Genomic DNA, 25405 nt, shown 5'->3' with positions numbered 1-25405 from the left:
GAGGTTTGAGGAAAAGTATAACGTGACAAGGCTGAGTCTCTCTGAGGAGGAATGCGTTTTAGTAGACAGAAGACAAGAATTTTAGCTCTTAAATTCATCTTTTGAAGTAGAGTCTTTTATCACCCTCAGGACTAAGATGGAGTTGCAGTTTTGTGCAAGATGTACTCACACTGATACCTTGATGTTCCAGTACTTCAGGGCTTTTCTTTTCAGATCTCATGCAGATGCCAACTGTTGTTTTCACTTCGGTGAATATTTTCCAAGAAGGCATTTGGGGCAATGGGTGACGTAGTGTGTCCAGCAGTGTGCCCAGATGGCCAAGAGGGCCAGTGGCATCCTGGCCTGTATCAAAAATAGCGTGGGCAAGAGGACTAGGGGAGTGATTGTCCCTCTGTACTGGGCACTGGTGAGGCACCTCCAGTGCTGTGTCCAGTTCTGGGTCCTTTACTGCAAGAGACACTGAGGTGCTGGAGCATGTCCAGAGAAGGGCATGGAGCTGGGGAAGGGTCTAGAGAATAAGTCATATGAGGAGCAACTGAGGGAGCTCGGGGTGCTCAGCCTAGAGAAAATTAGCTCAGGGGAGACCTTATTGCTCTCTACAATCCCCTGAAAGAGGTTGTAGCAAGTTGGGGGTTGGCTTCTTCTCCCAGAAAACTAGTTACAGGATGAGAGGAAATGGCCTCAAGCTGAGCCAGGGGAGGTTCAGGTTGGGAATTTCTTCACTGAAAGGTTTGTTAAGTGTTGGAAGGAGCTGCCCAGGGAGGTGGTGGAGTCACCATCCCTGGAGGTGTTCAAGAAACGACTGGACACGGCACTTAATGCTCTAGTCTAGTTGACAAGGTGATGTTTGTTCAGAGCTTGGACTCAAACACCTTAGAGGTCTTTTCCAACCTAAATGATTCTGTGATTCTAAGTCTATCACATGTTGGGATGAAGGCATACAGGAACCATGAGTTTTGATGGTTCTCTTACAGAACAGTGTTTAAAATGGTGCTGGTAGACACACAGCAGCACATTTTCTGTCATCTTGGTCCTGCAGACCAGTGCATCCTGCAGGAACTTGTCTGCTCTCAGCTGCATTGATCTGAGAAAAGAGATTGCTTCTACCTCCAAACTGTGACTATATGGGAGCAGGACAGGCACTTCCTTAAAGTTCCTGGTACATGTCTGTCTAGCTCTGCTGCTCCAGTGCTGTTTGGAAGATTAAAAGGCAGTAAAACCCCCAAGCCAAGGGGACTGTGCACATGTTTACAGTTCTGTGTAGAGGAGCTGGCTGGATGCAGGGCATGGAGCCAGGCACCCTGCAGGTCTGAGCCTCTGTGTGTGAAGCAGCAGCCTGGTTCCACTCTGATTTCAACCAGCAGGAGACTTGCAATGAATTTCTTTGAATATGGGGCCCCCAAAGGCGTCCTCACTTGATAAGGAGGATGGATATTGCCAGGCATATTGAATACAGATGAGAAGGAAGTCTCATTAAGTCAAGGACGGTTGGCACTTTCCAGATCGTCAGCCAAATGTAGATGTAGGAAGATATTGGAATATTTCCACTATCAGCAGTCACCAGGAGTTTGAATTGTGAATATTTCCTCCCTGTATCTATCTCACGCTCATTCTTGCCTGTAGGCTCATTCTTGACTGCAGGCAAGTTTTGGTGGGGAGCCACAGGGCTCAGCACTCCTGTGCTTGAGGGCAGCCAAGAGCCACAGGAACAAATGCATCAAGCCTTGATTTTGCCCAAAAGCTTTTCACCTTTTTATACAGGACAAGAAGGAGGCTTGGAATATGGAATATAAAATTGTCCTGAGGCTCAAAAGTCCCGAATGTTACTGAGAAAATCAATTAGTACATGCAGTACTAATGCCCCATCCAGCTCAAGCTGAGCACACCAGAAAGACTTTTGAGGGAATCAAAAAGAGCTGAATTGTCACAAAATGAAATCTTCTATAAAAGTTTTATTTTCTGTGGAGTTTTTCAATGGCACATAGTAAAAGAAATTTCTTTCTGCATGTTTAAGTTAAGTTCTTATTAACAACATTTTTCTCTATGGAAATAAAACCCAACACAACAAACCAAAGCAAATGAATAACTTAATCTTTTTTCCTCATAGAATCATTAAAGTTGGGAAAGAGCTCCAAGATCATCTAGTTCAACTTTTGACCAAACACCACCTTGTTAACTAAACCATAGCACTAACACAGTTTTTCCATTGTTTGAAAATACTTCATAGGTAATTCTTAATTTTTTATTTTCAATTTATTTTATGAAGGCAAAATGTTGGGTGTTGGTTTTTTTGTTGGGGTTGGTCTGGGTTTTTTTGTGGTTATTTTCTTGTGGTGTCTTTTTTACGTTAATATATTTTATGACCATATTTGTCAAATAGACAGAGTAGATAGGAAATGGTTCTTTATCTGAGTGACATCTCAGCACTTCCCTGTAGGTGTATAAGAAGTACATACCTCGAGGATGTCTTCATTTGTCTTCTGTCAGACTTCCCAGAACTTTAGCATTTGGGCTTGGCAGAGCTAAGGGTGCAAGTGCAACTTGATTCATTTCAAGACACTTAAGTACTTTGCTCACTTAGTGCCCCTACAACAGCATAATTGCATTAATGATAGCAACGAAACAATTATACATTACTGCACTTTTCTATTTGAAAACAACTCGAATTGAGCATGGGGCAGAAATGTTTGCATTGGCAGTGCCCACACCATCACCAGCAAGGGAAATCATGGGAGGTTCTCAGCCTGCCCAAGTGTTCTGAGCCCAGCTGATATTTCCAGCCAGCACTGAACAGCGTGTTTGTACTAATCTGGGATGCTCTGCACCATGTTCTCTTGGTCAGGGCACACCAAGGCAGCCAGAAGACACACAGGGAGGCACTTAGCAAGGTGGCTCAACTGCTGTTGTGTTAAACCCACTGACTGTAGCATTCAATCATTTATGCTTTGTATAAAACAAGCAATATCACTTCTAACAGAATCAAAAGATGCAACGAAGTAATATGAGCTGACAGCTCCCACGTAACAAGATCTTTCCCTCTAAAGCAAGACACGTTAGACCCGGAATAACTTCTTCCTCCCTTTTTTCCTATTATGGGAAAAGCTGGGTTTTTTTCTCCCCCCAGTGCTTATGTAAGCAACTAATTTCTGTCAGAGCTGCTCCTAAATGGACTAAAGATCCATTCCTAAGGAGTAAGTAAAGCAACAACACATTTCTTCTGATCCAAAAAAAATGCTGAAGCTGAATTAAAACCTCCTGGTGTCAAAACTGAGAGTCTTGGGTGGATTTGGTTCAGAGCATTTGGGATTTTCACCTTTCTGGTTCTCTGCCCCATTGTAGCAAAAGGAGTTGTGGCTAAGTGAACCCCAATTTTTTTTCCCAAAGGTTTGATCCCTGCATTCCTTTTCTGCCCATGGCACAAGAAGATGCTCAGAGAACAGCACTGACATGGTTATTACACCTAGGCAAAAACCAAGCACAGCAGAAGGTGATGGAAGCAAACATCACAAATAAAGGCAGAAGACCCTTTTATTTCGCATAGACAAAATGCAAAGAGTGTCTCATTAAATTAATATTAAAAAAAACCCCAAATCAATCTCCTCACTCCACTGACATCACTCATCCTAATTAACAACAAAAAAAAAGAACAATCAAGGACCCATTTTCTAATTAAAAAAAAAAGTGCAAACATGACAAAAGACTTTTTCTTTCTCCAAATCAATGTTCCTGTTGAATTCACAAAGAGGGTGATTTTTTTTTTTTTTTTTGCTTTTTTTTTTCCCTTTTAAATCTTGTCTGATGGAACTTCCAGTTAAAATGTTCGAGTTAAGTCTCCATGCACTTCGTAGAAAATCAGTAAAAACACAAACGCTTGTGAAGATCAGAAAACTGGACTCTTTTACCCAAAAATTCAGATGTCCAGTCAGATGAAGCTCACACTCAGACAGAAAAAAAGCAAGAGAGTCTTTGCACTGTCTGTCGTTCATATTATTATTTTTTTTGTCAAATATTTTGGCAATCTTCTTCTTTAATTATAAATATTGGAATTCAATAAAAAAAAGGTAGCTTTCATTGGATTTGTTTTTGTTTTTTGTTTTCAGTGTAAATATTTACAGCCACTGTCCAGCCATGCTCTTTTTGTTATACCAGGGTGTAAGATTTTGCGTAGGGATTGTTTCCTTTCAAGTGGCCCCGGGAGTCCAGCAGGGATTCTTGGGAGCTGCTCATTTTTGCTGCCTGTCCTAGCTCAGCTCCTTCTCGCTGAGGTAACGTTGCCACAGCACCAGGTTGCCATGACTGTACTTCTCTGGTGGAGGATGTCTCCATGGGGATCGGCTCCAGGACGGTGGGACGCTTCAAGGTTCGGCTTTTCTGTGGCTCCAAGCAGGCTTGCCCCAAACCCAGGTCTCTGCTCGTGCCCTGCACGCCACGGTTCAATAAAAAGTCCATCCTAAGGTAGGGCGGCAAATGCATGAGATCACCTGGGGAGGCAAAAGTGAAAAACAAGTCCTTATTTCTGGTCATGTGCTACATTTTGTTCACTTCCTACCAGGGGAGTCCAACTGTTGGGTTTGGCCAACTGTGATCAATCCAACTGCAGCATTTTTAATTGATATGTTGTTTGTTAGCCATTTGCTAGGCTCTGATCATACAGAATCATGGATCAACAAACTCCTTTTGGGCAGATCTGTAAGAATTCAGTATTACTATTTGTTTTCACAATAGAATGACCACAATATTTTTGAGGGTGGTGAGACACTGGCCCAGGTTGCCCAGGGAGGCTGCAGCTGCCCCAGCCCTGGCAGTGTTCACAGCCAGGTTGGATGAGCCTTGAGCAACCTGCTCTGGTGGGAGGTGTCCCTGCCCCGGGAAGGGGTTGGGACTAGATGATCTGTAAGATCCATTCTAACCACTTATCATAATATGAAACAATGAGGAGTGTGATGTGTTTTACATCCACTCACAGCATGACGAAGATAAACAGGAACTGTTTATCAAAATCCTAAAAGAAAAGGTCTTGGTTTGCATTTGTCGAAAGTTCTTGATAGACTTCCAATATTTTCCATTTGAAATGGAAACCTTTACAATTCCAATTAATTATCCCCAATCTAGACTAGAATAACCAAGCTATTTAAAAATGGATGCGAGAGCATTAAGGCTACAGTCTAAAGAGATTGCTGAATAAAATGGAAACATCCTTGTCCCAGTACAACAATATTTAACTGCCAACCATCATCATTGGGTTTACATCACCAATGACTTTTACTTCTGTGACTACCAATATGCTGCTGGTTTTGTGGTAGCAAAATGCACTGGAGCTGCACCCAACCCTTGCATCAACCCTCCCTTCTGTTCTCTATTGTCAAGAAAACCTCTTACTCATTATTTCCTCCTATTCCTGGGCCCGCTAGGCATTCATAATGTTCCTTCAAGGAAATGAGAGGCAACCAGGCACATAATGACATTCCTTTCTAAAAATATTTGATGGTGTAACCTCACATACATATGAAAGAAAAAAAGCAGAGTTACAGGAGCATTCAAGAACAGTATTTCCCCTTCTTTACAGACCTCTGCAGCTATGTAGCTTCCTTTTTTATGGCTGATACCAAAACCATAGTCTCATCTACAGATGGGTTGCATCCTGAATGTATAAAGTAGGAGACTCTTGGCACTACACCACCTGTGCCTCCATGAGCTCTTTACAGCAGAAGAAATTAAGACTGACCTGTGCCAGTGGCATAAACAATAGACCAGGAAAACACTTCTTCATAATAAAACAGTGAGTAACAATTACTTTTTTCTTAACCCAGCTAAAAGCTGTCTAATGACCTAAAATAAAACATGTCCTTTGCTTTCTCACATAAGTCAAGTCACTGCAAGTTTTACCTAAAAGACTAACAGCATCTGCTCTACCCATAATTTTAAGTCACAGACAGAGAATTGCTGAGAAGTTACATTTGAACAGAATCAGTGTTTATTCCTATAGAAATCCCCCAGGCACTGTCTGACACCATATGTTTTATTCTAGCTACATCTCCAGCACAGACACATGGCACACAGTACTTAACCCCCATGGAGTAAGATGTGAGTATCTCAAGATTAGGCTGACATGAACCATGGCAACATTTATGTAAGGTTGGAGAGAGGGGGTTTGTGCATATAATCACACTGATTGCCACTTGAAAAATGAATTGGGTTAACTTTAATTGGTTTTATATGTTTACTTTATTCCCCTGCAGTACCTTTCATGCCAAACACATTTTGCATATGGGACCTATTTCAGCTGAGACAGCAATGTACCTGCTGCTGGGGTGAAGTCCATCAGAATATGACCTATGACCTGACAGGTGCAGGAAGGCACCAACTCACTCCACTCAGCCACAGACACTGATCTGAGCTGCCCAAGGGTAGGTCTGTACTGCCCAACACCTTCCCTGCCCTGTTGTCACTCAGACCCCCATCCCCTGCTCACTTATGCTGCTCCTCAGTTCCTTTGGGTCCTCTTTTGGACCTTTCCAAAATGCAGTTGTGAGGTTTGCTCCAAGGACCCATCCCCCATGTGCTGCAGGGAGGAGACAGCCTGGATGGGTAATGCTTATATCACCCTGTGGCAGTATCATGTGCTGCATCACTGCAGCCTAAATAAGGAGCCCTTTTGCTACCTTCTCCTCCCCAGTGGGAGAGAGAGACAGGAGTGTAGGAGTGAGTGATGCTGCCCCCACATACCTGTCTCTGCCCACTAATGAGGGTGGTGAGTGCCTTGGTTTGGCTGCCTCAGGTGTGGTTATCACTGTCAGGGCCCCAGCCAAGGTGGGCAGTAAAGATGCCAAGAGAAGGCGTGGAAACATTTTGACTAACTACAACCAAAGTAATCCCTTCCCTCTTGGCAGGATGCTTAGACACTGCTGGGGGGGAGAAAAGAGGGTTTCTCTTGTGCTCCCATGGTTGCCCTCTACACAAAATAGAGGTCCCCCAGCTCCAGGAGAGGAGGACTAATTTTCTGCTTTGAACTCAGGGCTGGAGCACCTCTGCTATGGAAACAGGAGAGTTGAGATTGTTCAGCCTAGAGAAGGCTCTGGGGAGACCTCAGAACAGCCTTCTGGTACCTAAAGGGGCTACAAAAGAGCTAGAGAAGGACTTTTCACAAGGGCATGTAGAAATAGCACAAGGGGAATGGCTTTAAGCTGAAAGAAAGTAGGTTTAGATTGGATATTCGGAAGAAATTCTTCCCTGTGAGGTGCTGAGACACTGGCACAGGTTGACCAGAGCACTTGGGGCTGCTCCATCCCTGGGAGTGTTCCAGGCCAGGTTGGATGGGGCTTGGAGCAGCCTGGGCTGGTGGGAGGTGTCCCTGCCCAGGGCAGGGGTTGGAACTAGATGACCTTTAGTGTCCCTTCCAACCCAAACCATTTTGTGATTCTATTTTCCACAACAATAGGCCTTCTCCCAAAGGTGTCTGTCACCTCAACACTGGCTGTCATGGGCTTCTGCCAGGCAGCACAACATCCACAGCTTCGTTGAGACCAGTCAGGTCCTTTTACACTCATTCCCTCTTTCCACTGCATCTTTTGCTTTACGGTTGACTTTCCAGGAAGGAGCTGGTGCAGAGCAGAAGTCAGAGCACAGCTCATTGGCAGCTCCCCACAGATACCTCGGGGAGCTGTTTCTGTGCCTCAACACATCGCTACTCCTTGAGATCAACTGAGAGGACTATAAAAGAGATGAGCATTGAACCTTACAGAGATGGAGGTTGGTTTGCAAGCTGCTGTCTAGACATTTCTCATGTGTATTTAAGAGCTTCAGGCTATGTAGAAAAGCCCTTTCCCCTCCCCTTAAAATCTACATAAGAAAGCACAGTCAATAATCTGTGTAAACAATATGCAGTCGTTTTACTGTAATTTTCTAAATGTCTGGGGGCAAAGTTCCAACAGGATTGCAGTAATGAGAAACCACAGAGTGTAACTTGCTCTCCAAAGCTGGATACTCAAAGCACAATCTCTGACATGGCTTACACAGAGCCCTCATTATTTGATATGATGTACACATTTTCCTATCATAAAAAGTGCCAGTGCTCCTTCTTATCTGCAAGAAGCATCTTTCCCTGCAATTGCTTATAAAAAAAAAAAAAAAAAAAGCTAGATTATTAAAATTATCGGAAAAGAAAAATTTTCAGAATGGAACTTTTTCTTCTGTGCTAGGGTTGAAATGGTCTCACAGGATGAAAAAGAGTCTTTGATTTATAAGAACTAATGGGTTTCTGACTTGAAAACACAGTCTTTGAAATATAACCGCAGGGGTTCACTTTTGCCATTCCTACATCAATTCTGAAGGTATTTTTGAGCGAATAAAAGCTTCTTGCTGTATCTATGGAGTTACTTGGAAAGACTTTGGTTCTTATCCTCTGGACACAACAGTATAGGCATTTTTTTGGGTTTCTTGCTATTCAGCTGAATGATTTTTTTTTCAGGCAAAGCATTATGAAGTTTCAGGATGGTTCATTGCCTTTGATGCTCTAATTACCTCTTTTCAGCTGTGTGTGTGCCTTATTAGCAATGAAAGCAAACCTTTCAAGTGCATGAGCACTGCAAATGAGCATGTTTAATAATTCATGCATTTTGGCTTAATTAGTACAAAAGGCATTCTAAAACTATAGTTTTCTGATGCATTTTCCTAAAAGGGGTTTGGACTGGCTGATCTCCCTTCTAACCCCAACCTTGCTGTAATTCTGCCATTTTTTAAAGAAGGGAAATTTGCTGTATTAGGGCATTGAGTTTGTACACAAATAGTAAACATCCAATCAAATCTGAATGCAGCAATTGAAGCCAGAACTACCTCAGTCTATTTTTTTTTCTGAGTGACCAACACTGTAATGAATTATTTAGGCTGGTACATTTAAGAAATTGTTAGCTCCAATAAATGTTTGTAAACAAATGCTAAAAATTACTTACTGTGATATTTACCATAAACAACACATTCGAAAAATCACTTACTATGATATTTACCATAAACATTCTACCCAAAAAGGACTATTTTCTGAGTTAATGCAGCACTGGGAAAAATTATTTATCCCTTACTTCAGTACAACTAAGCTGATACAAAAAGCTTTGCAGAAACAATAGATATTTTTAGCCATTTTCTAGAGGTCAGCTTCAGGTATGGGAAGGGTTGGGATGAATTTGACAAGCTACATGGAGGGAAAAATATCACTGCTCAACTTTTCTTGGATTTTATTCAAGTTAGCTGTCTTGTCTGCAGAGCTAAACCAGGCTGAGATTCATTCCTTTCTCCCCAAAGATTTACCTCATTCCTCTTTCAAATGCCAGAGAGCTTGCATGTATTTTTGCTTTCAGCTGCTCCAGAAAAAAATAATTCTAAGGGTTTGTGCTATTTTCAATAAAAAGATCATCACAGATAGCAAAAAAAGGATGCTCTTACCAAGTTTTTACATGATAACTCTATGCATTTGCTGATGAATCATAACCTCCACTAAAGCAAAAGCAATTTGTCTTCACAACACAGATACCTTTGCTGCTGACTGCCTGATGGATTCCAAGTTTTGGTTGCCATGTGAAGGAATTTCCATGCTGTTTGAAGGATTATTTTAGAAAGTTTTGTAAAGCAGGGCTGGGGACTATGACAGAATGTTTTATTTAACAAAGGTAAGGATAAGACTTGTTGAATAGGGCAGTCACACATCTTACTTCAATAGGGGAGTGGTTAATAAAAAAAGCTCTTAAAGATCTCTCTGGCATGATAAAGCCTTGAGCAACTTGGTCTAGTGGGAGGTATCCCTGCCCAGGGCAGGGAGGACTGGGACTAGATGATCTGTAAATCCATTCCAACCCCTTAACATTCCATGGTTCTATGGCTCTGTGACAACATGGAATCAGAAATCAATCCAGAAATGGATCCCTACAGCTCTGCTAGCACAAATGAGGTGCTGATGTAGTTGTGCTGATTTGGGACCCAAGTATGACACTGTGCAGTGCTGTGAAGATGGAGTGACACTATGTTGGGCATCTCTTGGCTTGTCCTGAGTTTGGAAGTGGAAGCACTGATGGGATATTGTGTTTCCCTTTGCAAGGAAGCAAAGGAGACAGAGTTGCTGACATAGCTTTAAGCTTAGATTTGTGCTGATTAAAAAAATGTAGTGGGGTTTTCCAGCTTGCTCACACAGTAAATAAACCAGTGAAGCCTTTGCTGATGCTTACAGGCTGCTGTTCAGGACAAAGACTGCCTATAAGTAAAGCTTATATTAGGAACAAGGAAAGGGAGAAGAGTTTGCAAGGCTGAGGTGAGAGGTTTGATGAAAAGAAGAGCATAGGTGATGTTCAGAGGCCTTTGTCACATCAAAACCTGACACACCATTAAAAGTTAGCAGGCAAAGCTTTCTTAGACAGCAGCAGTTTGATCTGCAGCCAGGCTGATAGCAGCAATAACATTTCTTACAACTGCTGCTGTCAGTGTTTGAAACCTGCTGGTGCTGCCTCTCTGTTCATCTTCTGTCTGTGTATCCTGCACTGGACCCACGGCACATTCCACACCGTGCTCCAATCCTTCCCACACCAACAGGCCAAGAGTCACACCTGCAGGGCTCACAGCACATGGCCACGCTGGCTATAAATACACTTCATGAGCAATAAAGCCAATTATTTGGTTACCTTGATCCTGTGTCCTGCTCAGATAAGCAGTGGAGGTAAAGAGGATCAGTCCTGAACCTCTTTGCTTGGCTGACAGAGCTCTCAGGATCTCAGTGTGGAACTTCCTTCCCAATGCTGGTATGTTTGTTGATTATTATTTTCTTGTAGCTGTTGGCTACAAAATGCCATAACTGAACCCTCTAAAGGATGCTTTGAAGAACAGGGCTCCACTCTCTAGAGCCAATATTGACCAGCAATGGAATCAGAGATGGAATTTCCACATGCAAATTACTGACTGGGCAAATGAATGGGAACCTCAGCTCACTCTCAGTCAGCAGGAGCACACCATTATTAGCAAATTCAGGAGCTCACAGACTCCTTCTGAGCCCACTTTTTCAAGAAAAAGACTGGATTTAATAATCCTCTAAGGTGAAGATCCAGAATAAAAGGCAAAAGGGCTGAGCACTGCCTTAAATTACAGTTTTAGGAGCAGCCAAGCAGCAGCAGAAGGGGAAAGGAAGGAAGGAGGTGGCAGGGCACAGTTTTCTCATTAGTGAAAAAGCTGCTGTGAGAGCAGGCACATGGGTTCCCCTTCCTTCAGAGGAGCTTCAACCTCTGCTTAGCTGCCCAAGAAAAATGATTGAAGTGCTCATTGTTTGGGGGACACTTTGAAACCAACAGAATACATGAACAAGGCCAACAAGGTGTCTTGATGCATTTCAGCTGCCAACCTGTCCTTCATGGCTTTGTGATTGCACCATTACATCTTCTGGGCTTCTCACTGTGTTTCTGCAGACAGCACAACACCCCATCTTTATGCTGCTTATATTTGTGATCATCTAAATAGGAAACAGGTGGACAATGTTAGAAAAATAGCCAAGTTTCCTATTTCTAGATGGAGAAATCAGAATTCCCTACCATCCCTGCAGGGCTGTGCTTTATAACTGGCATTTTTCTCCATGAAAACTGCACCCTCACAGATGATTTGAAGCTCTATAACACCTAATTAAATGTTGCATGTTGCAGGCTGCTAAAACTGGCATTTTCATTAAAATATTCAAAATACCAGCTGTGTTTCACAGAAGAAAATAAAAACAACAGTTGCTGTTGACTACAATCCTTGGAGTTATCTCTTAAGAAACACCAGGGTATCAGTAAAACTGTAGTGCAGGAGCCAAATTTGCTACAGCAATAAATCAGTGGCTCTATTGATTTCAGCAAGGCTATAAATTGATTTATACTTTACTGGAGATTAGGTTTAAGTGACTGAAAATGAGGAGTCCAACTAATGTAGCTGGTTTTTTTGTTTTTTTTAAAGATGATTCATTTTGTTATTTGGATTTAAGCCTTCTGATTTCAAGAAAAAGTCTTTGATCAGTGTGTCATAAAGCAAAAGCTTGAGATCATACATCTCAACTCCATCAACCTAACAGACTGTGCATCTGTCTAACTGAATGGCAGCAGACTCGATTATCACATTGTTGCCTGTTCCTGAAAGGTCTAATGAAATGGGAAATGAAGCACATTTTTGGTTTGTATTTCTCTGAGTAGAACTTTGGTCTTTAATACAGTGCTGCTCTTTTAAAACACCTGTCAGATGCTTTGTACCTTTCTGAAGTAACTTTCACAAAAACTGACATATTTGTAAGGGCCTCTCTGCCACAGAGCTGAATAAGGAAGGAAAAACTGATTACCTCCAGGGGCCATATAGATTTAGACCCTATGGATATACCATGTGGATGTTCAGCCTCATGGGGCTGATGCACCTGCAGAACTGACACCTTCCTGTTTCGATTGAATGTGATGTCTAAGGCATAAAAACTTGTAAAAGGGCCTCAGAGTGTAAATCAATACTCCCTCCAGAGCTAAAGTCAGCAAATTTGTCAATAAATAATGAAATGATGATAGAAAAGCAAAGCCTGGGAGCACTCCGTTTCCCTCTTCACCTTGGCACGCAACCTGCTTCATGCATTTTTAAGGATGCCCTAAGGTAGCACTCTCCTGCCCACTGGCTGGGAAAACTCAGAAAAACCATGCTGAAGGCCTTGCTCAGGTGCCTCTGGTTAGCAACACCAGAGTTTGAAAACTCATTTGCTGATCCTGGATGCAGCGAGCAGAAACTGTTCAATTATACATCACTGCAGTGGAGGGTTAAATCGATGGTGACTCCATGGAAACTGGCATCCTTCACGGGTTTATTCCTGGGATATGTTAGAAGCCTGGCTTCAGCACAGAGGCTGGAGAGGTGAGGGGTTTGAAGTGTATTTAGGGTTCACTGAAATCAGTGGGAGCTGTTCTGTTGACCTTGGCAGGCTCTGAGCCATCCCCATGAATTCACGGCTAAACCTGACCATGCCAAGGCAACGGGTAAGCAAAACACTCCACTAATAGACACAGGGAGGTCAGGCTGCAACAAGGAACCCAATATCAGCACTGCCCTGCTGCTCTGCTCAGTTAATGGATGAATGAGTGTAACTTGGTCTCCACGTGTCCCTCAGTTGGAATCACCTGAGTGATGCTGACGAGGTATATCGTTGCACTTTTGTTAATTAATCCACTGGGAGCAGGAGATCTCACAGCTCTCACATTCAAATTAAGGATGCTGACACAAAAAAAGGTAAACAATACTGAAACACATCTGCAGGTACATACAGCTGTGCTTTCAAGGCCAGCATATAAAGAAGCTCTTTCATGGATGGCACTGCAGGCAGATTAAGAATGTGCTGTTAAAACAAAAGTTTGTTTCTCTAGTGCTATGATTTTCTACTTTAATTTCAAAAGATAGCACAGCATGACCTTTCTTGCAGGTAAGATTTGGTTTACATTTTCAGATGTCATAGTCTCAGCTCTTCTGCAGATCTCAGATTACTTTAAGGTTCCTCTTGGCACAGGGGAAATGAAGAGAGCCTGAAGTCAGTTAAATCAGGAACGGCTGTAAATGACTTCAAGGACCTTAAGGGTTTGTCTGTATGGAAACAACTGCTGCTGGTTACTTTGGGCTGGCTGAAAATCCCTACAAAAATCACACATACTGTGTCTTGAAAATATGGAGGTGAAATTATTGCACATTTTCAAATGAAAGTGGCATGAGCAGGCAAAACCTAGTTTTTATAGAAGCGAGGTTCAAGCTAAGGACTCTTACAGAACTGCTCTAAAAATCTGTTATGCTAATTCAAGTGGATGCAACATCTTTGGTTTGATTTGGAACATTTGCTGGTAGTTTTAGAATTTTACCATTGAAGTTTTGACTGTAAGAACTTGAAAGTAGCTGAAAATTTACTGATAAATGTAATCCTTGCTTTAGGCATAAAACTCTCTGCTAGCTACAGTTGAATCCAATGCCTCCAAAGCTAGAGAAAACATGGGTATTCTACTTTAATAGCTGCAGCTTATGTTGAGAAAAAATGAGAGACCTCAAAGAAAATAATCAGCTTTAAAAAAAAACCCCTAAATTACATTAAAATAAAAAAAAAAATCTTGCTTTTAATAAGAAAGATGTTGTTGGCAATCAAAAGATAGGAAATGAGCATTCTTGGAAGGAGGTTTCCCTCAACATGCAACTTTTAGTCCAGAAGAAAGAAGAAAAAGTCTAGCAGTAGCATAAAACAGCACAGTTTGGGATACTGTATTTTTCCAAAAGTCAATGTTAACTGTCCAATCAAAATTAAAAAGAAATGTTAGGAAGCAACAGAAAAAGATAATTGTGCTGCTGCACACTTCTCATAGAGCCTTTGAGGAACTGGTACCAGTTGTTTCTCTCCTCTAATAAAAGTCATAATAAATAAATCAATTAATCTTCCTAACATCAGTATCACTGATTCATCAAAATTGTTAAAATCACTTAAATTACCTTAATAATAGAATCACAGAATGAAAAGGACCTTAAAGATCAGCTAGTTCCAACCCCTGCCTGGGGCAGGGACATTTTCCACTAGCCCAGGTTGCTCGGAGCCTCATCCAACATGACCTGGAACACTCCCAGGGATGAGGTATCCACAATTTCTCTGGGCAACCTGTTCCACTACTATCAATGACTTTAATTTAACTTCCAGACATCTTGCATACTAACTAAAATTGAACTTTCACATTACAATTGTACGGAGTTTTGTATTTGTAACCAAACAGCTGCCCTACTTAAAGTCAAGACTCACACTGATATAGTTTTCCTTTCTGATCTCATAATATCACCATGAGCTGCAGTGTGAGCTCAGCCCAGAAAGGCAATGGAATCCTGGGCTGCAACAAAAGGAGTTTGGGCAGCAGGTCAAAGAGGTGATTCTTCCCCTCTGCTCTGCTCTGTGAGACCCACCTGCAATACTGCACACAGTTCTGGTGCCCTCAACATCAGAAGGACATGGAACTGTTGGAGCAAGTCCAGAGAAGGACCACAAAGTTGCTAAGAGGACTGGAGCATCTCCCCTGTGAGGACAGGCTGAGGGAGTTGGGGCTGTTCAGCCTGGAGAAGAGAAGGTTGTGTGGAGACCTCAGAGCAACTTTTCCATATCTGAAGGGGCTACAAGGAGCCAGAGAGGGACTCTGTGTTAGGAACTGCAGTGACAGGACAAGAGGTAATGGGTTCAAACTGAAGGAGGGAAAGTCTAGGTTGGATGTGAGAAAATAGTTTTTTCCTGTGAGGGTGGTGAGACACTGGCACAGGTTGCCCAGGGAGGCTGTGGCTGCCCCAACCCTGGTGGTGTTCAAGGCCAGGCTGGATGAGCCTTGAGCAACCTGATCTAGTGAGGTGTCCCTGCCCAGGGCAGGGGGTTGGGACTGGATGACCTATAAGGTCCATTCCAACCCTTAAATTCTGTGATTCTATGATATTTTAGCTTCTGATCTGAACCTTTTAAAGTTAATTTTTATTGTACTGACAAAGCTAAAAATCTTGCAGTGTGAACCTTCCTGTCTGTAAATACACCAGGAAAAAAATGCAAACCAATTATTTCGAGTATGTAGTCACATCAAATTAAATGGGAATTAAATGGTTTTCATCCCTGAAGAACATTCATCTTTTCACAGCTGAAAGAGAAAAAACTCCTGATACTCTGCAGAAATAAAGCCTGAGACAGGATAAAGGCAATTTCCTCTCATCACCAATGTGCCATTTCTATGATAAGAAGCAAATGGCACAGTCTGTCTCTTTCTGACATGTTCCTAGTTTTCCAACAGTGCAGTAGAAAACAAAAACAAGGTGTTCCAGGCACAGGAGAATTTAAGATGGAAACATTAGAGATGTTCATCTAGGGGAGTAATTTCAGAATGTGTCATGTACCTATAAGTAAGTATATCTATGAGTTAACATACATGTGAAGGGTATTTACTGCAGTTAAAAATACAGGCAAGAAGCTTTTTCTGCTTTACAACTGTTCTGCCTGTCTTGCTGTTTTTCCACCTGCTTATTTTGATTTGGCTTCTTATGTACTTCTCTCAGAACTGGACCTTGGTCTCCTGGTGTGGAGTCAGGACAGTGATTTATTTGGTCTATACACACATCATATACAGTGTGTATACACATCTATATTTTTAATATATATGGTATTGTGTTTGAAACCAGATAGTGCAAGTGTAGAACTAATAAAGAAAACAATCCATATCTTAGCCTTTTTGTACTTTGCTACAGGATTTATGACTGAAAAAAAAAGGTCAAACATAGATTAAGCTGTATCTTCAAGAAATTCACTTTTGGACTTGGAAACTGTGGAAATGTACAACTGCATTTTCACTCAATGCAGAATAATATAATAGGCATGGGAAAAGGAGGCTAAAGGTGAGTTGTCAAGTGTCCAAGCCATTGCTGAATCCCCAGTGGCTGAATTTGTAGTGGATTCAGTTACAGCCACAGCCTATAGAGTGCTGTCAGCAACTTTTCAATAGAAAGCAAATCTCTAAATAGACTCCAATCACTATGTCACACTTGCCTGCATCAAGCAGAAGAGGGAAATAACTCCTTCACCCTTGAACTCGTAGGTCAATGGAAAAGAGTTCACCTCTCAGGTTACAGGGCTGACATTAGAAAAATACTGTGCTTTCTATTACCTCATGGTTCTTATTTTTCTTATTGTGCTAAGCAGCTTATTTTTAGCTGTAGTGACTGAAGTTTGGAAACAAAGATTTGTTTCTTGACTTGGTTGTATTAAACAACATTTGTGCACTGATGGTGATACCCAGACTATTTTAAGGGACCTTTGTAAATAAGTATTTAATAAAGCACTTGCATTCTGTAGCTCAAGGCTTGTCTACACATTAAGACTTTGCTCTTCAAGTCAGGATTGTCAAAGCAGTGAGAAACTTGCAAATTGGGTCAAGAATGCTTATTAAGGACTCTGAAAGAGCTTGACCATCCAGCAAAGCTGGAGAGGTTAAATCAGTGTTTTTTTCTAATGAATATGCAGCAGCCTTTGGGCTAGACTCAGGCTGTTTGACTTAGGTGACCAACTGTAAAACCCCAGAACAAAGAAGTGTCCATAGCTGGAGTGGTTGGGACTAGATGATCTGTCAGGTCCATTCCAAGCCTTAAATTCTATGATTCTATGATACCTGGCCTGGCCTTGGCCTGCTGAGAGAAGGCAGTGGCTGCTGCCTAAATCATAAACACAGGGCCCAAAGAGGAGGGCTGGCAGACAGAGAGGATGAAGCTCTGCCCTCACCCACCAACCAACATCACAAGGACAGCAGGAGGAAAGTGCTTCCAGTGGAGCCTTTGCTAAGCCTTGGCTTAGCAAACGGGTGATTCTGCTCTGCACAGGCATAAGGACCCAGGAGAGCACTCAGGTTCTCTGTGGAAGTGTGGGGTGCTCTTGCCATCTTCATGGCTGTGAAATCAGTCCCTGGGAAATCTATTTGTCAGCATCTGCCCCTCTGCAACTTCCTTTTCTCCCCACTCACAAGCAGGGGCCTTTCTAAACTGGTTCCTTTCATCAGCTAAAAGTTTGTAGAGGAAGTTCTGAGCTAAATGGATTTCAAAATCGCCTAATCTGATCTAGCCAGTGAGTGATATCTCTTCTTTGGAACTGTATCTGAGGTGCTGTCAGTCCTTCAGGTTTTATATATTAATGTGATCTCCAAACAGACAAGGAAGTGGAATGGTCAGAATGAGTTTGCACTTGCTCTGTGCATCAGATAGAAAAGTTTCTGCCTGGTCCAAGTCAAGCTAACCCTGAAGGATAAAGTCATATGTTTGAAGAGGTTCTTTTTACTGATGTTTCGCATCAGATACAACTACAACTGGGGGTCTGAGTTTTGCAGTAGCCCTATGGAAGGGAAGTGTCTGTAAATTGCAAGAGACCTGATGAAAATTTTCCAGGTATTTCCTATTCAAGCACAGGTCAGATATTATTCCTTCCAAGCATGAACTCCATTGCCAGAGGATGCAAGTAAGTGGTCTGTCCACAAAAAATACATAAATAGCGCTTGGAAAGCATAGGAATATCAAAATATTTCCCAGTTAATAGCTGCTCTTTTCTCAAGTACAATTATTTGGGAGTAAAGAGAAGAAAAAAACTCAACAGGCTTCTTGGCTGAGGCTATTACTGAGATTTAAAATTATAATAAGGGGAACCTATTTTTAATAAACTGCTACTGCAATGTTTATTGCAGTTAAGAATAATTGTTATGATAACTCAATTTGCAGTTAGTATTTTTAAAACAGAAAAAAAAGAAACATTATTATAAAACTCTTTGAACCTCTACAATTATCTTCCATACTTTTACATTCCAGACTCTGATGGCTCAGTGGGAGGTGGGAAGGGAGTGTATTTCTTTCCAATTTCTGTCCCATTTTCAGGACAAAGGACTGACTCATTTGCCAACCTCTTAGGTAAAGTTTGGTTAACAACTGCTGAAATTTATGAATATTTATATGTAAAAGTGCCTCAGTTGTGCTCTGGGAGGATATACTATACTTTTGAGATGATTAGTCCATATGCCCTTTCCTTCATCTTGCTAACCAAACTTCTAGTTAGTGGCAACCGTGGGGAGGAGAACAGTGATCTCCATCCCAAACTTCTGGCAGCTTTGATGCTGAGAAAGATGGAATGATAACAAGATATTGCCACCATTTTTATACCATGAAGAATATTACCACTGCACAGAAGTTAGGAAGACTCACTTTTCCAAAGTATGTGATTTATCCCATGGGTTTAAAATACTGCTCTGGTGTCTCTACTACTTCAATTTTCCTTTTGAATGTACCTCCTGGGACACATGACTATTCTGATGGGTTCCTGAGAAATGTCACCATCTACAGATGAGCTACAAATAATCATAGAATCACAGACTGGTTTGGGTTTAAAGAGACCTTAAAGATCATCTAGTTCCACCCCCTGCCACGGGCAGGGACACTTTCCACCAGCCCAGGCTGCTCCAAGCCCCATCCAACCTGGCCTGGAACACTCCCAGGGATGGAGCAGCCACAGCTGATCTGGGCAAATTGTTCTAATCTCACCTTTTCCCAAAGATCTGCCTATGGAATTGCAAAGATTAGAATACCAGGATGCATAACTCATGCTTTCAAAACACTGAATGTAGGAATTAATTAAAGTAATCTTACTTCTCTGTTCCATTTCCTGTGGCTATGACTTTTGCAAAATTTAAGAAAAATATAACTCCTGTTTTGGACTGTTTAGCAGCACTTTCTCTATACACTTGAAAGCTTTGGCCTGGTGTCAGGACAATGAAGCACAGACAATGCAGAAAACATCTACTGCTGCTTGTACAGTCAGCTAGAAGCAGCCTCATGTCCAGGAGAGCTGAGTGATATTCAAGGATCAGCTCCTCCTAGCAAAATGAGCAGAAACCCAGGCAAAAATGCCAGGGGGCCTGCATGGATGAACAAGGAGCTTCTGGCACAACTCAGACACAAAGAAGAAGTCCCCAAGAGGGTGGAAGCAGGCACAAATAACCCAGAGGGAACACAGAGACACTGCCCAAGCATGCAGAAATGTTGTTAGGAAAATCAAAAGCCCAGTTGAAGTTGAATCTGTAGAGGGATGTCAAAGACAACAGGAAAGTCTTCTGCGACTATACAGGTGACAATAGGAAGGGCAAGAAAAATGTGGTCTTGCTGCTGAATGGAGAAGGGAACCTGGTGACACAGGATATGGAAAAGGCTGAGGCACTGAATGCCTTATTTGGCTCAGCCTTTGCTATCAAGACCAGCCTTCAGGAATTCCAGGTCCAAGACATCAGTGGAAGAGTCTGGAGCAAGGAAGACTTCCCTTTGGTGGACAAGAATCAGGTCAGAGAATACTTAAGCAAACTGGATATATGTAAATCCATGGATCTTGATGGAATGCACCTGCAAGTGCTGAAGGAACTGGCAGATGCCATTGTGAGGTCACTTTCAACAAATTGGATTGATCATGGTGGTTGGGAGAAGTGACTATACAGGTACTAGAGAATCCTGTGAGATGATCAGGAAAAACAAGGGAACAATCAGTGAGATGAGCTGGGATGCCTTCAGAAACTCACAGGAAGGTCTTCTGAAGCCAAGCCTCAGGTGATTGAACACTTTGCTTGCTCATACCAAACACTTATAGCAGCAACAAGCTAAGAAATTGGTGCTCAGTCAGTTGTGGCTGACAAAGTCTTCACCAGTAAATTCCATCATTACCTTTCTTGAGTAAGGTTGCAGCTTTGCCACTGGGTAGATTACTTTCCAAATATCCCATTAGTTTCCAAATGTCCCATTTATCAAAATAACCTTTTCTTACAGCCTTTCTGGGACTGTCTTATAATTGCTGGGGATTATTTGGAACAACAAATACCACTCTTAAACCTCTACTGCAGCCACAAGTTGCAATAGGCAGCAGTTTGCAAAGTGAGATCAGAAATTAGAAAGGAGACATAAGTTATTTAAAGTGACATTGTCCAAGAAAGATTGAGTTGGCTGAGAAGAAAAGCAAAGCACCATGAAAACAGGTAAAAGTTATCTTAAAAGAAAAGACACCTTAATGAAGAATAAAGATGTGCTGAAACTTTATTTCATCTCAGATGTTCTTGTTTATTCAATCTAAATACCTTAAGTTTTTTATTTCCTGTCCATGTTCTCAAGTGCAGAATTACTTTGGTTAATTGTATTTGAAGTACTAATGACTTCAGCAGAGTTTCTGAAGTGGTGGGTGAAAGAAGAAAGATGTCACAACAGTCTTTCCTCACTGATTTGAACACTAAAATACTGGTCTGTCTGCTACTCCTGAAAGTTTTTTCCACCCATGTGTTTTGTTTAAAGCCCTTCATAAAGTGACTTTTAATAATGTAGTACTCAATATTTATGGCCCAAGATTCAAGTTGTTCCACCAGAACACTCAAATCTTTTTTTCAAGGTAATGAAGCTAATTCTTAATTTTGTAATATATTTCTTTACTGCAAAGGAAAGCTAAAGCTAATCAAGAAAAGCAGATTAAAAAAAATAAAATTAAGCCATTAAAACTAACAGAGCTAAACATGACTACAGGTCTGTAAATCACTAGAGGTGCTCTAGGGATGTTCCAAGCCTGGAAGCTCTAAACTCGAGCATGGGGACCAAATTTTGGAGCTGTATGCCCTCAAGGCAATCATCTCTATATGGAATATATTAGAATATTTCCAAATACTAAACATGCATAAATAATGTATTTGCAACATGAAAGGAAGAGAGGAAGATATTTGTTAAAGAAATGAAAAAAATATTTGTTGACTGACTGGAAGGAGAGAGAGCTGCAATTTTGACTTAGCTGTGAATGCAGATGTTTCCCTTTAGCAGAGGAAGGACAAATATTTATCTTACCTCTTTTGAGGTAGAAATGAAAAGTATTTCTATCTTTATCTATTTCTACAGCTTCTGGGTTTGTGGTTCTACTCTGTGACTACACAGAAATCAGCAGTTTCTCTCACTATTTTATTTCCTACCTATTTCCCCTCTTATCTGTGTGACACACTAATTTCCTGCCTTGAGTATTATAACTTTCTACCTTCTGCTTGGGCTTTTTCTTCTAGCTTTCTCTAGCAAAATCCTTTCTGCTTTCTTTGCAGTGTCAGGTTCTTTTTTTTGAAATGACTTTCCTGATACTACCATCTACCTTCCACTCCTCTGTTCTCATAAATGTTTTTCCACTTATGATTAATATTAAGCAAAAGACCATACAGAGTTTATTCATTACTCTTTTTTTTTAAAAATAGATGAGCACTACTGATTCCTTTCTGTGTACATAAGTAGCTCCATCCTCACTGACAAACGTATATACTAAAGAAAAATAATAAAATAAAACAAATCTAAACCAAATAAGTCATGTTTTCGGAAAGCACACAAATGTAATTATGCTTTTTTTTCCCATTTGAATTCTCCTCTGATGTCACATCAAGTATCCTGTAACAAAGACTGACAAATCTTCTGAGAAGGTTTTATTATATGCTTGATCTCAGAGTATCACAAATAATCTACTTCTGCTTTTGGGCACTGGGGTATTACTAGAAACAGCTTGTGAGCTGGAAATTTGATTGAGCCCAATAGATGGATGTCCCTCAAGCTCTTAGAATCAGTAAGAAGCTGGAGTGGGTTTAAATTCGTCCGAAGGTAAAAGGCTCCATATTCTTTGAGCTATTGCACCATCTTAATTTTCTACATTTTCCTACCCCCTCGTTTGATATTAGGTGATGTCAAAGAGAGAGTGCAACAGCTCAAGAACATCACTGAAGGGTTATTACACATTTGACAAGCTACAAGGCAGAAGGGATAGCACATCTTCAACAATCTGTCTTTCTGAACTGCTATGAGAGTGAACTTTTGGTCTCAAGCACAAAGTATTGCAGTAAGACGTGTTTCATCAGTGAGTGGCTGGAGTTGAAGATGGGCAGATGTACCCACATATGGTCTTATTTATCCCAGAAGGGTCAATTGCCTGATGGCTGCAACAGTAGAGGAGTGGATTTGATGGCTCAGACAGTCTCTTTCTGTTCCTAAATTTCCGAGTTTTTTCTATATGGGAGAATGTGCTCAAATGTTATATTAGCTGGGACAAAAAGCAATTGTGTCTGTAAGCAGAATCGTAGAATCCAAGAATCATGGAATCATAGAATCTTCAATGTTGGAAGAGACCTTTAAAGGTCATAAAGTCCAACTGTTAACCTGTCACTGCTGTAACCTCTAAACCATATCACCCAGCACCAGATCCAGACACCTCTGAAACACTTCCAGGGATGGTGAGTCCACCACCTCCCTGGGCAATACTCCAGTGCCCGAACACCCTAACAGTGACAATGTTTTCTCTAATATCTACTCTGCACCTTCCCTGTCTCAATTTCTGACTAGTCCCTCTTCAGTACTTCCAGGATACATTGTGTACTTCCCTTCCTCCTCCTGTTCTGCCTCTTCTGTTGCCTAGCCTAGGCACGAGTTGAAATTTTCACCCTCAAGGACCAAAACATTACCTCTAACGTCTCACCTGGCCGATGTGCCTTTGGAACTGCCATGTTCATCACTCTCCCTCCATCCTGAGGTTTGGGGGGGGACGCAGTGAACCTGCAGATCCCCGACTCCGACGGCGTGCTTGAGGTGAGGCTGTCTGTGTAGTCATTAGTCCCTGCCGTGAGCTGCTCCGAGGAGGTGTCTGATATGAAGCACTCTGTGATGGTGAACTTGGCATGTCTCAGCTGCTCTTCCATCTTTGCATGCTCGTAGGCTCTCGCTAGCTCTTCGTATGTTGAGGAGGCACTTTCTGTGGAGACCATGCTGCTTCTTGCTCGATCTAAGCATGGAGAAAGAAACATCTGCACAATCCTTTTTGGAAGAAAAGCTGTGAGCATGATAATATTTTGGAATAAAAGGCAGAGCTCTTGAAATTATCAAGGTGATTTAAATGAGTTTGCTTTGCTAGAAATGCCTGCACAAGTGTTACTTCAGTCAGTTTCTTGATAATTGCAGCTAATCTAAAGTGAAGCCTTATCCTGCTGGCAGCATTATGTGGCTTAGCATTAAATTCGTGGTTCAGAAGAAATAACCTTTAATGTGTGAAAAAAGTTACTTTTTTTTAGACAAAAATCATTTCTCTAAGTCTTAAATGCCTTCAAATTATTACAAACCCACAAACCAGATTTAGCAAAATGAGAAACAGCTTCTTTATATCATATGTTTAATGCACCTCAGAAATATTTCACTGAGGTGATGGCTAGGTGAGAAAGGCTGTTTTTTATGTACCTGTTTCCATCATATATATGTTTAGTTTCAATTTTTTTCAGAATGCCCTGAGAACAAAGGTCAAATCTAAAGGCAGTATCTCTCAGAACTGTGTCTCTGGACACCAGGTAAAACACCAACTCATTTCATTCAGGACAGAGGTCTTAAGAAATCAATATTTGGGAGCTGCAGCCTGAGGTCATTCAGGTGCTCTTTGCCAATGCTGCTGAAGCTAACAGGGGATTCACATTTGACACACAGGTTATTGTGACCTACAAGCTGTTCTTTTCTGCTGATGAGAACATCAATATTTCGTAAACAACACTATTATTGAAGATGTAAATGGCCACTGGAACATTAAGAAGCACTCTGGAAATGCAGAGCTTGTTTCTGCAAGGACAAATCACTGCCCTGTTGTACCCGTTGTGCTTTGACTCCAGTGGGCTGCAACAGCAGACAACTTTTAAAAAAGTTCCTTGGGCAGAAGTCATGTTTCATCACAAGATCTGTGCAGTTTCAGACATTGTTGGTGATGTTCAATAAACAGGCACAATGTAATAGCTAATTCATAAAAATGGGCCTCCTGTAGGAGCCAGAGGCAAATGTGTCCTTATTGCAAATCTTTATCTTTTTTATTGCGTGCCTACATCCCTGCATCAGTTTTCATTGTGCACAAAGAACAATACTCCTGCCACTTGTAAATAGGCCCTTACATTATTTAAAATGACAAGTACTTCTACAATATGTTGGAACTTGCTTAATATTTTGAGCTGACCAGAACTTAACAGGGCTTTTTCCTTTCCCCCCACAGGAAACATCATTCTGTTTTTCACATTTGATTTGTAAATCAGACAGCAATAATGTCTTTCCAAATTTCTGGTCAACTGGAAACTCCCAGAAGGCAGCAGTAGTCAAGTGCTGGAGAGCAATGTCTGTAAATATGATGGTCATGCAAAGGTCACAGTTTGGTCCATGGAGCTCAGGACATGCAGCTTCTCATATTATAGAACCTTAGAATCATAGAATGGCTTGGGTTGGAATGGACCTTAAAGATCACCCAGTTCCAACCCCTGCCATGGGCAGGGACACCTCTACTAGTCCAGGTTGCACAGAGCCCCATCCAACTGAGCCTTGAACACAAGTTGGAGCAGCCACAGCTTCTCTGGGCAACCTGTGCCTCACCACCCTCACAGGGAAGAATTTCTTCCTAATATCTAATCTAAACCTACTCTCTTTCAATTTGAAGCCATTCCCCCTTGTCCTGTCACTGTTCCTGGACCAATCTGCTCGAATACCTCCTTTAGATTTGACAAAAGTTCATCCAAGCCCAGGGTAAACTTCATGAAATCTCCATTCATCAGAAAATTTCTAATGGCCTCTAGTTAGAATATCTGAACTTAGTTACAGCTCTGAACTGCTGCCATACACTTCTAAGCTTTAAAGCTACTGCTTTTTAAGCCTGGAATCCTTTTGATAAGAAGTGCTAAATTCTACCAAATATCATCTGCATCAACTGACTTCAGAACTCCATATTGGAAAAGTGATCAAATGTGCACATTAGCTCAATTGATTCTTGACCACATAATTTGGCTACATATGTTTATTTGAAAATTTT

The 25405-nt window shown here is 41.5% G+C and overlaps 1 protein-coding gene across 1 annotated transcript in view; it reads right to left on the bottom strand.

The window, feature by feature from the left end:
* Nucleotides 1-3604: 3604 nt before the first annotated feature.
* Nucleotides 3605-25405, bottom strand: part of DSCAM (Down syndrome cell adhesion molecule) — a gene marked incomplete at its 5' end in the record, with an annotated part of 102804 nt that continues 81003 nt past the window's right edge. Inside the window, 2 exons of the mRNA XM_009075693.1 lie at nt 3605-4481; nt 23060-23362. Of these exons, the coding sequence (XP_009073941.1) occupies nt 4141-4481; nt 23060-23362 (644 nt within the window). The remainder of the gene's footprint in view (nt 4482-23059; nt 23363-25405) is intronic.

The sequence above is a fragment of the Acanthisitta chloris genome, unplaced genomic scaffold, assembly GCF_000695815.1.
Source record: "Acanthisitta chloris isolate BGI_N310 unplaced genomic scaffold, ASM69581v1 scaffold1505, whole genome shotgun sequence".
Classification (NCBI taxonomy): Eukaryota; Metazoa; Chordata; class Aves; order Passeriformes; family Acanthisittidae; genus Acanthisitta; species Acanthisitta chloris.
Note: the sequence above shows the minus strand (reverse complement) of the source record. Positions and strands in the feature narration are given on the sequence as shown.